Source organism: Hemiscyllium ocellatum, chromosome 29, assembly GCF_020745735.1.
Source record: "Hemiscyllium ocellatum isolate sHemOce1 chromosome 29, sHemOce1.pat.X.cur, whole genome shotgun sequence".
Taxonomy (NCBI): Eukaryota; Metazoa; Chordata; class Chondrichthyes; order Orectolobiformes; family Hemiscylliidae; genus Hemiscyllium; species Hemiscyllium ocellatum.
The window spans coordinates 36,028,152-36,042,145 of NC_083429.1; the positions used below are offsets into that span (position 1 = coordinate 36,028,152).

Consider the following 13,994-nt stretch of genomic DNA (forward strand, 5'->3'; position numbering starts at 1 on the left):
TTCTTCACTATCCTATATATCTGCAACTTTACTTTCAAGGAGCTATGAACCTGCACTCGAAGGTTTCTTTGTTTAGCAACACTCCCCAGGACCTTACCATTAAGTCTAAGTCCTGTTCTAATTTGCATTTTCAAAATGCAGCACCTCGCATTTATCTAAATTAAACTTCATCTGCCACTCCTCAGCTCATTGGCTCAGCAGATCAAGATCCCGTTGAAGTCTGAGGTAACCTTCTTCACAGTTCACTACATCTCCAATTTGGGTGTCATCTGCAAATTTGCTAACTATACCTTCTATGTTCACATCCAAATAATTTATATAAAATGACAAAAAGTAGTGAACCCAGAACCAATCCTTATGATATCACTGGTCACAGGCCTCCAGTCTGAAAAGCAACCCTCCACCACCACTCTCTGTCTTCTACTGTCAAGCCAATTTTGTATCCAAATGGCTAGTTCTTTGTTCTTATGTTGTGTTAGTAAATTGTCCTCTGAAGGGAATAGATAAAACAGGAGTAGAGAGGTTGTTTCCACTGGTGGGTGAAATTAGGACAAGAGGTCACCGCCTCAAAATTAGGGAAAGCAGATTTAGGAATAATTTAAGAAGGAACTTCTTCATTCAAAGGGTTGAGAATCTATGGAATTCCCTAACCAGTTAAGCATTTGAAGCTTCGTCAGTAAATGCTTTTAAAGCTAAGGTAGCTAATTGTTTGAACAGTAAAGGAATTAAGGGTCATGGTGAGAGGGCGAGTAAGTGGAGCTGAGGCCACAAAAAGATCAGCCATGATCTTAATGAACGGTGGAAGAGACTTGAAGGCTCCTGGTTCTTACATTCTTGGCCATAGCTTATTTCTTTGCATTTCTCAGAGATGAAGTACGGTTTTTCTGGTTGCACCAGTGAATAATTTAAGCTCTTCTCAAAACAAAATCGTTTGCACACTTATAAAGGTCAAGTTCACCTTTTATTAAAGAAAGTAACATTATTTGTGTAAATAATTTCAGTGTATTTATAAACAGCCCAACACATTTCTAGCAGTGATTTTCTACCTTGGCATTATCTTTAGACACCACACCAGTGAAAACATACTTCATTTTAGGACATTATCAGGCTTGCAAACTCGTGCTGCAGGTCTTCATAAACTGGATAGGGATACAAAAGAGTTTTGCTCATGGTATCATGCCTGAATTGTCTAGAAATATGCAATTTACTTCATACATAAAATACCAATAGAGAATCGATAAATGTTTAATTAAAGTAAAACAATAAAATGGAGATGTAGTTAAATATGGAAAAGATGAAATCAAAACAATGATCAATAATTAAGACTTAGGATCAATTACCCCTTTTGTGATTGAAAACCATTTAATTCTGGAGTCAGGGAATAAAGTGCCAGGATTGTTGCTTTGAATAACTGCAAGTAGGATGATAGTTTGGTAACTACGGTGAATGATTAGACTGGAAGTTATAAAAAGCAACATTATCAGTGAGCTTTTATCCTACAAGTATCAAAATCTTCTCTGTACTATTTTAATTGTGCAATGAACCCCCTTAAACTAAGTGGACTGAGAACTCATTTCAAGTATTAAGTGCCAGAATTTGGCAGGCAGATGTTAAATCTTTGTACAGTGATTTGATTTTTAAGCTTATGTTACTAGTGAAACAGTGCTACACCAAAAACAGAACTAGCATGTCCACTAATTGAGTTGGTTACTGGAACTTTTCTAAAAGATTTGTACTTTAGAGTACATAAGATTAAGGGGAACAAGATGAAACTAAATGATTGCCAATTGCACAGTTGTTGGATTTTCTTTCCCTGAAATTTTCTGAACATCAGCAATCCCATGATATTTTAATTGTCCAGAAACAAAACGGCACTGTGCTTTTATTGATCATTTTGATAAACTTTGAAGTTCATCTTTGAAAAATGGATGGAAACAAATGTGGTCATTATTTATATCCACTAAACAACAATGACATTACAATAATAAATCCCATCCATGTAATCCGTTGATATTATGAAATTATCCAGTGGGTTATAGAACATTATTGCACTGTGAATCCATTAGATCTTTATTAATAATCTGCAGGATAGAATAAGATCCTAAAGAAACTGAAACTAATTATATGCTTATCTTAAAATTGTAAATATTCCATTGTTGAGACATTTCCTGCATGTGCTTGAAGCTAAAATTAGTCTAGCTAGTTGGTTAAGGCCTTCAGTGCAACTGCTTGTCAAAGCTACAGTAAAAAACGTCAAGCAAGTGAACAGTTGGCCCAAAATATCTGAGACATTTTGATAGCACCTCTACATTGAAGGTGTTGAATATTCATTTTCTGACAGTGAAGACACAAATACCAAAGAAAATAATGATAAAAATGGATCAAAAGGAGTGGCAATTTAATAACGAATGAAAACTAAAATAAGCTAAAGATTATTAGTCAACTCATTATAGTTTTGAAGAATTGGCCATGTATTCTAAAGGGGTTTATATTTCAAATAAATTTCATCTCAATAAAGAACAAGAGTATTACTTACACCCTTGCACAGAAGTACAGTAAAGAGTAGAAGGTGAGTCACTAAACTTAATCGATTCAGGCACTAGCTAGGACTTGAGATAATGAGAAGCAAAAGACAATATTTGGGATTGCAGCAAATGTTCGAACTTCTTTACTTAAGGAAAGCAAATGTTCTTACAAAACATATTTCCCAATTTTGGTGGCTCAAGATTGACATTGCAAAAGAAAGGGCTTCTGTATTTTTGTATAGAAAGGTGAATCAGAATGGATTGATAGCCTATCTGGTTGTAAATGCTATTGACAAGCCGTATTGTTAGGAAGTGTGAAGGCCAACATTTCAAACCTTTTATGACAGCAATTCTCGGACTGTAACAAAGAGCAAGAACGTGCTAATAATTCCATTCAGTGACTTGAAGGTAATGGCACTTGCTGAATTCCCAGTTGTTCTGGTCATGGCGTACGTAGTTGTAGGCATGTTGCGTGGAGTTGTGGTCATGTTGTACGGAGTTGTAGTCATGTTGTATGGAGTTGGGGTCATTCTGTCAGGAGTTGGAGTTTTCATAGTTGGTGTAGAACTGCTTGTCGGAGCTGTGCAAAAAGAATCATTTTTACTAAATTAGTAAAACATATGGAATCATGGAATTCACAGATAGAATTATTGAATACACAAAACAGTAGACCTATATTGAATCTAATGTAAAGCTCTGGTTAGATGCCAACAAAAACATTGTATCTAGCTCTGGTCACCACCTTTGAAAAAAGATATGGAAATCTTTCCAGCTTAATTGGAAGACTGAGATGTTTTAGTTACTAGGTTAAGTTGGAAAGGCTGATATTGTTCCCCTTGGACTAAAGGAGATCAAGCGGAAATTTGAGAGCAGTGTTGAAGTGTACGACAGTGAGAAAGGATTCTTTTCATTAACTGATGGTACTAAGGGACAATTTAAGATTTAGGGCTAGAGATGCAGTGGATATGAGGAAGAACTTTTTTAAAGCAGCAAGTATTAATGACCTGGAATCTACTGCCCCAAGAGTTGTGGAAAGAGAAGCAGTGAATTAGTGATGAAGGTCTCCTGCCCGAAATGTCGATTTTCCAGCTCCACAGATGTTGCTTGACCTACTGAGCTTTTCCAGCACCACTCTAATCTTGACAGTAATTTTAAATGTTTGCCACAAGGTCAGTTTCTCATCTGAACAGATGTCAAATGTACATGTTCGGTTTATCACACATGAAGTATATAATTGTTCTGAATACAATCAAGATCCCTATCCCTTAATACATATACTCTGGACTGAAATAATTGCTACTGTGTTGCAAATACTCTCAAATTCTTGAGCTAAATGAATCAGCCAGAGTACCTCCTTCTCAGTGCTTCAACTCATCTTAAAATTTTCTAAGATACAATTCTACAGGCCCTAAAATCTCTCTGCTATCATATTCAATTGGATAATTAAGTGAAATGTAGAAAGCTTTAAATGCAGGACATGACCGACAAATAAAACATTCTGTTTCATCTGAACACCCTCCAGATTTATTGAACAATTTTCAGGACAAGAGAACAGGCTGATTGTAATTTTTCTTTAATTTAATATATTTTTCTAATCAACCACTCATTACGTCACTCTTGAACAGGTGTGACATAAAACTGGGCCTCCTGGTTGAGGGACAGAGACGTTACCACTACACCAAAAGAGGGACTTTTGTTGACTGCACCTGGCATTCCCAGGGGTCTCAGGCAGGAGTCTGCTTAGCTTCCAAAATTAAATGAGATCAGGCATTTTCAGACTGTATGGCTATAGGTGAGAAGTGATAACCAACTGAGCTTTTGAGCCATCAACATAACTTTTATAAACCGATTAGTGCAGGCTGAGAATAGTTTACACAAGACAGTTCAGGAATGGAACTCCCCTTGGTTCATATGACTTGTTATTACCATACACAATTACTGATTTGATTATTAGTTTTGTTGGAGAGTGTGGGTAGGTTGAATTCAAAACATTTCCTTAAGTACTCAGAGTTAACTAATAACACAGAGAAGGAAAGCCATAAAATATAATCAGAATCAGAAAAAAAAAGGAAGGCTCTTTGTTGTTACTCTCCGTTCATTATTAAACATTATAAAATAAATCTTACCTGATTTGAGAGTTTTGTTCATGACATATGTCATATTATCAGACATTTTGATAAAGACTCTGAATGAAAAATGGAAACAAAATAAATGTCACACATCATTATTTATAATAACATGTTAAGAAATGCTTTAAATTATATCAAAATCTACTCAGGCTGATACAGGAAAAATCCTAAAAGTCCCCATTACTATTTATAGATCAATGGAAATCAAAAGCAACTTGATGGATTGATATGCAAATGCAAATTTGACTTTTCCACATCATAATTATTTCTGAGGCTTTTGTCTTTGGATAAATGAAGATTATGGTAATGGACAAAAGTTAATTTCTCTATCTTCAATGTCGATCAGAAGTTTTCTCACTGTCATAATTAACCTAAATTAAGTAGCTACTAATATGTTGAAACACAGATCTATATGAGGCCTATTACCTTAATTAAATTCATAATAAAAGACTTCTAATTATACTGAGCCTTTCACAACTTCAAGTTTTATAGACAATAAAATACTTTTGAAATGTTGTTCAACACAAAATGGGACAGTAAATTACCTGGCATAGGAGGTGTTGAGAACACCCACAGCTAAGTTTGCCTTGTTTTTGGCTGACTGTATTCAATGTGGGTTTGAAGGGATAAGTGGTGGATTAGGTATGGTTGATGGACCCAGCTGACACTTCCTGTTATTATTTGTTCACTTCCAGTAGCTTTTACCTATATTCTATGTCAGCCCAAAGTGCATTTTCAATGGTCAAATCACATTAACACAGAGATTGAACAATATTTATTTGCTTTGTAATTGCAACCACTGTAATGATTTGTTAAAAAAAATACTGATTTACAATAGGCTTTGGTTAACCAACACCTTGATTTTCAAATTCTAATCCTTGTTTGTAAATGCTTCCATGGTACCTATTTCTGTAGCTTCCTCCACCAACCCCTTAAGATACTTGTGCTGCTTTAATGCTGGTCTCTTGACCATTTAAGTTCTCCATCATCAATGACCCTGAACATACTAAGCATCTCCACCTCACTACCTCTCTGACTGACAATCTAACCTAATATCTTCTTATGTGACTTGTTTTCAAATTTTGTTTGAAAACTGTACTGGATTAATATCGATTAAGTTGTATCCAGATGCCAGATTTAAAAGAGCAGATATGGGTGTATTGGATCATACACTTGTGAAACATCCATGGCATTTGATAATTTCTTTGTATGATAGTTAGGCATTATATATATGGCACTCATGCCAATAACAGCATCAGTACACTGAGTAAACTTCAAGGGGAAGCTATGACAGAAACAAAACAAAACCATACTTGAATAAAATGTAGTTATGTGCGTCCATCATGCTTTCAGGTGACATCCACATTTCAGTGAATGATAGGTTCCTGGTCCCTAAAATTCCTTGGCAGGTATTAGCATTTCCTGTCCAGTTCCCAATGCTGCTGCCATTATAAGAAGCTGAGAGGGCTACCATCACATTGGTTGCAGTTCCATTCACAGTGACTGGGGAAAAGAGAAGAAAAACACATTGTACTATTACTTGCATGGAACGCAACAAATGAAAATGTATCGATTTAGCTTTATGCATTTTGTTGAAATTTAGAGGCAATGTGAACTTCATTTGTGCTGCGCGTGTAAGTGTCAGTTAAACACTGCATTGCAGTAGTTGGTATGGAGCCTGGTACAGTAAGATAGCATAATTTTCTCTCATAATTTTCTTCAGTAAGCTACAGTATTCAGCCAGAGGCTTTACTGCTCAGGAAATCAGTAGCATAACAAGGGTCTGGGTGTAGCTGCCTTTCTTGAAAATACTAATTCATGCTATTTTTGTTGATGCTAATTGATCTGCAGATTACTTTCTGTAATTTCCTTTGATAACATACCAGTGAGGCAACTTGCTTGCTACCAGCAACTCAAATAAAAGTGGGCAGAATGATTTTTATTTCCCAATATGTGCTGGTGAGAACCAAAATTTCCTCCACTGCATAGGTTTCAACTTTTATTTGATCTAAGTCACGGACTAGGCTGGCTGTGGGATAAAATAAGGAAAAGACCAGTGAGAAGCTTATTAGTTATAGTTTCTTGGAAACTCTTATTTCACTATAAATCTTGTCTAGATAGCTTGATGTTTCTTTCAGATGGAGTTTTTTTTAAAAACTAAATATTGCCAGGTAGTCAGCTCAGTGGTAACACACTGCCTCAAAAAATGTATGGCATGTAATGTGGTTTGTGTGGGCAGTGTTTACGGCTAGATGTAAATACTTATGAATATAAAGCATTTCTAGCATGTCTTTCCTCTTCAAATATTAATCTAATGAATTGGTATCTTCAACAATGACCACATAGAATCCCCATGGAAGCAAGCTGCTCAGTCCATTGAGTCCACATCATCCTTCTAAAGAGCATCCTACCCAGAGCCACCCCCCCACCCACACCCTGCATTTCCCATGACTAATCCACTTAACTTGCAGATCTTTGGACTGTGGGAGGAGACTGGGAGCGCCTGGAGCAGATACAGGTAGAATGTGCAAACTCTTCACAGTCACCTGGGTGTGGGATTGAACCCAGGTTCTTGATGCTGAGAGACAGCAGTACTAACCACCTAGCCACTATGCTGCCCTAAAAGCAAAAAAAAAATTGCTTGGAATTGGAGTATTGTTTTTCAGATTAACTTGACAGATTTTGTGATTTTGACTTCTCATCACCAAAGCCAAGATGTCAAAACTGAGAAATATTTGTTCCAAATTTGTATGTTTGTACAAGGAGCACTCCTCAGTGCAGTGTGCAGCATTTCATACCACCCAATCTCTTTACTGATTCACAGACTGAGGCTGGCACTTCAATGTTAAATACTTTCTTTTGCATTTATTCTTACAAGGAACTGGATTGAGGTCGCCCACTCCCAATTAAACAAGAACCATGTAGGTGTCACCCAAGGAAAGCTTTCACCCAGTCAATTGGAGGAGAAACCAAATGCAGAACGGAAAAAGGACAACATGATTCATTCAGATTTTTTTTCATTCCCTCAGGTTAACATTTCTGCTTTGCCTATCTCCATTCCTGTCTGAAACACATTGTTGGCACTGTAGAAGAATGATCATGTTAGGTTATGGGTGACTGTTCATATTATGCCGATATCATGTGCAACCACATTACCGTTTACAATCAATTGCAAAAAGCTGTCAGTCTCTTTAATGAGCAACTTATATTTAGGTAGTGAGAGCTTCAGACTTTGACCTTAGTGGTTATCTGAGTTGGAAATAAGGCACACTATTGTGGCAGAGGCAAAATGGGCTCTTCTCAATATCAATATTGTTAACCTGGAGTGTTCAATGCAGCAACTAGGAGCCGGAGATCGAGACAGACAGGTCCATGAAGGGAGGGAGGTGCCGGAGATGAAGAGGTCCATGAAGGGGAGGGAGGTGATGATGAAGTACTGATGAAGGGTCCTGCACAAAATGTCGACTGTCCTCCTCCTCGGATGCTACCTGACCTACTTTGCTTTTACCAGCGCCACATTTTGTTGACTCTGTTAAATACAGCAAGCCAAGCTCAAACAACATTTCATTCTCTACTGCTAGAGTCTCTCACCATAGGGAGTGCTAACTTGTAAGTTTATTTGAAAGCACATAAATCAATGGAACCCTACTGAGAAATTGAGGACACAGGCTGGTAAGTGCAGAAATGAATTTATTGGAATTATTTTACTCATTGTGAATTAGGTACCTTATAGGTAGCACTTATTTTCTTTTACAAACACCACCTTAAACAGATTTTTTTTCCTCCAGTACCTGTCTAATTTATGTTCCAATCAAATATTGAAGATAGATTGCAAGTTTGCATTGAGATGTGGGAAGTTTTGTCTCCTGTACTCACAGCCACAGTTTCCCTCAACTGGGTCCACCCTTCCAAATTACAGACATTATTTGACTCTTTAAAATGCCTGTTCTTGGATTTTCTCTAATTAAAAACCCTACACCTTTAAAAAAAACCTTTGAAATAAACCTTTTATACTTACTGTTAAATACGTTTTTCTATTATCTTATATAAATAATTTTAGTTTCCACTGCAAACACAGTAAGGAACACCTTGCTCAAGATATTTGTTGTCGCTCAGGTGACCGAAACATTATGTTAAAAGGTTTTGTTAATCTCAACCGTTCCAAAGCTTGCAGGACTGACACCATGCTATTTTAAACGAGTGTCTTAGCTTCTTGATTCAATTCCAGGCAAAATGATAATATAGTTCTATCCTCTATGACCTCAACATGAGCAGCACGTATTCCCTCCTTGTGGCCCCTGTCACATCAATGTACTCAAGTTTGCATTCTTGGGAGTCTTCAATTTCTCCTCACTTAGTGAACTATGTGCCACCTTCTATGTGTAGGTCAACAATATCTAGTTTTCATATTTTTGCCACCACAAAACTTCATGTCAGATGCTTTCCTGCCTGTCTCCTTGTCAAACATCAAGTTATTAAAGAATTCGTGACTTCTGTAGTGTTTGCAAGACCAACTTCATCTTAAACTTCATCAGAAACTTGGAATATTACCCCCTATCATCCAGCTCTCTGCTCAAGATGATGTTGACTATTGTGAATTATTACCTGCTGAATCTCAACTGAGCTTCCAAATCTGCATCCAGCCAATCTCCTAGACTACTACGGTGTGGCACACAGAGTGTCTCACAAAGAGGCAAGGAAAAATTGGAACTTGGCCAAAAATCTAAAAGAATAGGAGGCATGAACTAAAGCTCAAACAAAGAGGTACCTTTTATCGAAAAATGCAAGACTAAAGGGAGGAATTTCCAGAGAGTAGAATCAAGTCAGTTGAAGACATAGTTATCTATTTCCACTTCTGGAACATCACCCAGCTTCAGCATGTCTTCATCTTAATTTTCATCTTTACCAACTTCTACTACAGAGAGCTGGTAGTGTAGTGGACTAGTAATCCAGAACTCCAGGCTAAACATTTTGGGGAAAAGAGTGCTAAATCTGCCATTATAGATGTTGAAATATGAATTCAATAATAATCCAGATTTAAAAAGCTAGCCCAATGATGACAGTGTAAGCATCGTTAATCATTGTAAACACCTGTCTGGCATATTTCTGATGAAGGGCTTATGCCCGAAACATCAACTCTCCTGCTCCTCGGATGCTGCCTGACCTGCTGTGCTTTTCCAGCACCACACTTTTCGGCTCTGACTCTCCAGCATCTGCAGTCCTCACTTTCTCCTGATTCGTTAAAGTCAATTAGGAAAAGGAAGCTTGTCAATCTTTACACGGTCTGGCCTAAACAAATTCCTGATCCACTGGAATCTGATCGACTCCTAACTGTCCTCTGAGCAACTAGGGATGGGAATAAAAGCTGGCTGAGCCTGTGAAATCTGCATGCCCTGAATGAGGAGTTTTTTAAAGAAAAGAACTACATCCATCATTGTACAAAGACAAGTCTGCTCACACAGCAAAATACTGTGAAAGCTGGAAATCTGAAACACGCTCAGAAAATGTTGGAGAATCTCAACATGTCTGACAGCATCTGTGACTGAGGAAGGGAGGTAACGTTTTGAATTCACTTTTCTTTAGCTCTAAACTTCACATTTAGTGCTGTACCTAAACTCATTTCATGCCATTTTCCTTCTCAGCTTCCCAATTATTTTGCTCTAAGTTATCTCCCAAAACCCTTCCCTTCAACATTGGGAGGCACTTTATTATTTATCTCAAACTTTCTAAAATTTACAGCCAGCAGACTTCGCCTGTTCTTATTAGCCTGGAAAGACTTAAAACTGACTTTTACAATTGTCTCCTCAGTTGTCTTGCTGAAGTTTATTCTACCTTTCAATCAGGTAAATTCCCAAGCAGGAGATAGGCATGAGAGATATGAATGTTATTGTTACAGATTGAGGTGTGACTCCGTACCTATGAGAAACAGAGCCAAGACAGAAAACTATCATTTCACCACTTGGGTTAAAAGACGAGACAAAATATTTCAAGCTCGACAGCATTTTTCAATTCACAACTCCACCCATTGGTTTAAATAGAGAAGAGAATACAGAGACATTAGTTCTCAATCTATAGCATCTACACGGCGTGGGTTAACTTGATAAATTAGAAATTCCTTTCTTTCTTTTCTTTTAAAGGTAGTTTTGCAAAATAATCAACGTTAATGTGTGAACTGGAAATATTAATTGTTTTCCTGTGTCCATTGACCTATCACTTTGTTTTCTTCTTTCCTGCAGTTTTTTTTGTCTAAAGATGCACCTGTGAAATGGCTTTAAGGTACATTTCTCTAATGGACATGCTGCATAAATGAAACGTGTTGCTTTTGTGGACAGCATAATAACTCAGATTGATCCTGCTCAGCAACTGACACTGGATAGTTAACTCTGTGAGTATGGGTGGGAGCTTTGTCTACAGCCAAAACCTGGGGCATTAAAATTGTAGATCGGTACGAACATAACAGGGATTTTAACTTATTCCATTTTAACTTTTTCATGCTCCTTTCCTAACGATTGAGAGTGGTGAAAATCCCCTCACAAACTTCACCGCACTCTGGTCTAGAGTTTTGAAGATGCCATATAAAAAAACTGTCTGTATGTTTTACAAAAACCATTGCCTACTTTTCTTTTGTAATTTCACTGTAAAATGCACACATTTAGTGAGCAAACATTTAAGTGTACGAATTTTGGTTTTTAACAATTCATACTGTAAGCAATCTAATCTAATCTAATTCGTGTGCTCTCTGCAGCTAGTTATTACAATGTGATTACAAAACTCCAATTAGCATCTTGTGGTATATTTCAACATGAAATGACTCAAAAAGCATTGTATTCTATATTTCATCATGCTAGATGGTTAATTCCCTCAGAGTTTCTTTGTCTTTCTATGCAAGTGCCAAATAGAAGTTATTACGATGAGCACCACACCTGAACAAATACTGGTAGGTAAGTAGTACAATGATTGACTCAGATAGTCTTTTCAGAAGTCAATTAATATGAGTTGTTTAAACTCAGATTTTATAACAGTTGGAAATGTTACTAAAACATGGCAAAAAATTACAACTATACATTCACATTGGAATATTCCCTCTATCACTCAGTGTGGTAAATTTATAAATTCTTAACCTGGTTATGACTCCTGTAAACATTTTGCAGAATAAAATAGATCTTACTCTAGATGTAAGCTCTTTCCTCTGAGTGAAGTTGCCTTTGCACCTCTCAGCTCACAAAGTAGGTTGGAAACGAATTAAAATACTCCCCAATAAAACTACAAACAATTATTTGAAATCCTTTGGAACAGAAAGTGCACTTAATAATCCAAACTTCGATTTTCCCCGAAAATCTGAAAACATTTTCAGAATAGTTGAGCAAAAGAACAAATTTATGCATTTTACAAAGTTGATCAATAACTCACCGTTGTACTTCTCGTTGGGCATGAGGTATTTTGGATAAATCATTATATTGAATGAGCCTCCCATCATAGCATTTTCTATCATGCAAGGGGTGTGAGAGTGAGCTGATGCATGCTGAAGAAATAGACAAAGGAGTAGTGCTGATAAAATTGAAGCCATTTCTTTCTTCTAGAAGCTCCTTTGGATTGATTCAAAGATGAAGAGTCAGCAGCAGCTTGAGTTCTAATGAGTCTTGAGAGTCAGGTGCAGTTATATACAGAGGATGCACCTCCCCCAGGTTATTGACACCACAGGTAATTTGAATAATAATGACTCGAACTGATGGCATTTTTTCTGCTCTGAGACCACTTTTTTTCAAAACATGCTTCCTTGTTTCACATAATAACCCCACTTCTTTCTCAAATTTTGGACAAACGAGGATTAAATTTGACTTTGGCAATGATCATTTGGTTGTCAAGCTATTTTACATTTTTCCCAAGTTTAATTTCCATTGACTTAATTCACTGTCACCTGCTGCATTGTACTCTACAAGCACAAGTTTTCCCCACTGATATTTAAGACAATGTGGATTTGGCAATAGTTAGCTTTAAGGTATGAACACCAGGATCCCAAAGTAACGAATTTAAACAGTGCTTTTGGTGAATTGTTGAGGGCAAAACAAGAATTTAAGTCTTACGACAGGAGGAAAGAAAGAAGCAATTGGGAACAAAGGAAGAAATGAGAGAAGGAATTAAAAAAATTAAAAAACAATGTTAGAATGTAAGAAAAAAGAATCAGAAAAAAAGAAGGGCAGGAGGGAAAGAAACACGATAAAGAAGTAAAGTTGAAAACTAAGAGAAAGTTGACCTGTGCCTGTATAGAGGTTTTTACAATGCCACAGGTCTCAAAGTGCTTTTGACCAAAACCTCCTGTGAAATTTAGTCCCTTTCCTAGGAAACACTGCTGTACAAAATATTCTAAGACTCCACAGGGAACAGAAACATTCATTTCCTGCACTTACTCCATGAGGAGAGAAACATCCATTTCCTTCATTACAATTCACTTCAAGAAGAAAGCCATTAAAATGAAAAGGATTTGGAGATTTTCAGTCATTATGAAGGTGCTACATAAATGCAAATTTAACTTTTTTCGCTTCCTTTTAAATTGCCAACGCAGGCACTGTTAGTAAATGCAGGTCCCCAAGCTTTGGTTAGAGAATTGTTTTCTATAATGGTTTTAATGCCTTGCCAAATAACTTTTCAGATCATACAACAATAAAGTCGCGAACATCCCCTTAAAGTTGCAGAAGGCTTTAGGTAGATGATAGATGAGTCATGGAGAATTAAGAGATCTGTGTTATTGGTTTGGTGTTGATTTCCTTAAAGGCACATCTGATACCAACTATACCTTTGAGTTTCTTCCTGCTCAAGAAGGAAGCAGCGAGTTATTTACTGAAGTATTACGAATGCCTAGGGCAGCAGAGAGGGAGGGGAGGGGATCACAATTGTGTCTTCCACTTTATAGGGAATATCCTTCAAATCCCCTCCATTATAATGAGCTGAAGCATCAGCTGCTAATCTCTTTCACTCCCTCAAAACCCCACATTCATTTTTGTCCATTGATTTAATTTTGTTACACTCAACTGCGGCAGTACAAATGAGTAGTTCTTCATTATTTTTAAGATAGGAAATGACTTTTTATCAGATTTTTAGGGTTAATGTTCATAAACCAAGAAAAAAATAATTTAGCTATTTTGTGGCAACAGCAAGAAGGGGGTCCAGTGGAACGTTGACTCTGATTTCTCTCCACAGATTCTTTGATTTGACTTGACTTCATTTGATTTGATTTTTTTTGTCATGTATCTAATTTGAGTGAAAAGCTTTGTTAGGGCTTATGCCCCAAATGTCACCTCTCTTGCTCCTTGGATGCTGCCTGATCTGCTGTGCCTTCCCA

General features: G+C 37.0%; 1 protein-coding gene across 1 annotated transcript; it reads right to left on the reverse strand.

Moving 5' to 3' along the window:
* Positions 1-939: 939 nt before the first annotated feature.
* LOC132829654 (uncharacterized) lies at positions 940-12,289 on the reverse strand. Its single transcript, XM_060846990.1, has 4 exons — positions 12,065-12,289; positions 5,968-6,157; positions 4,652-4,710; positions 940-3,105 (listed from the first exon to the last, which is right to left on the reverse strand). Exons 1-4 carry the CDS (start codon positions 12,219-12,221, stop codon positions 2,864-2,866), a joined length of 648 nt encoding a protein of 215 aa, XP_060702973.1. The 5' UTR covers positions 12,222-12,289; the 3' UTR covers positions 940-2,863.
* Positions 12,290-13,994: the final 1,705 nt, after the last annotated feature.

Bases quoted from the DNA above. Each gene is read 5' to 3' on its own strand.
- LOC132829654 (XM_060846990.1), bottom strand. From the start codon at position 12,221: ATGGCTTCAATTTTATCAGCACTACTCCTTTGTCTATTTCTTCAGCAT. The intron at 6,158-12,064 runs GTGAGTTATTGA...TCTTTTCCCCAG, and splicing joins GCCCAACGAGAAGTACAACG to TCACTGTGAATGGAACTGCA. The intron at 4,711-5,967 runs GTATGGTTTTGT...TTTTTCATTCAG, and splicing joins CATAACTACATTTTATTCAA to AGTCTTTATCAAAATGTCTG.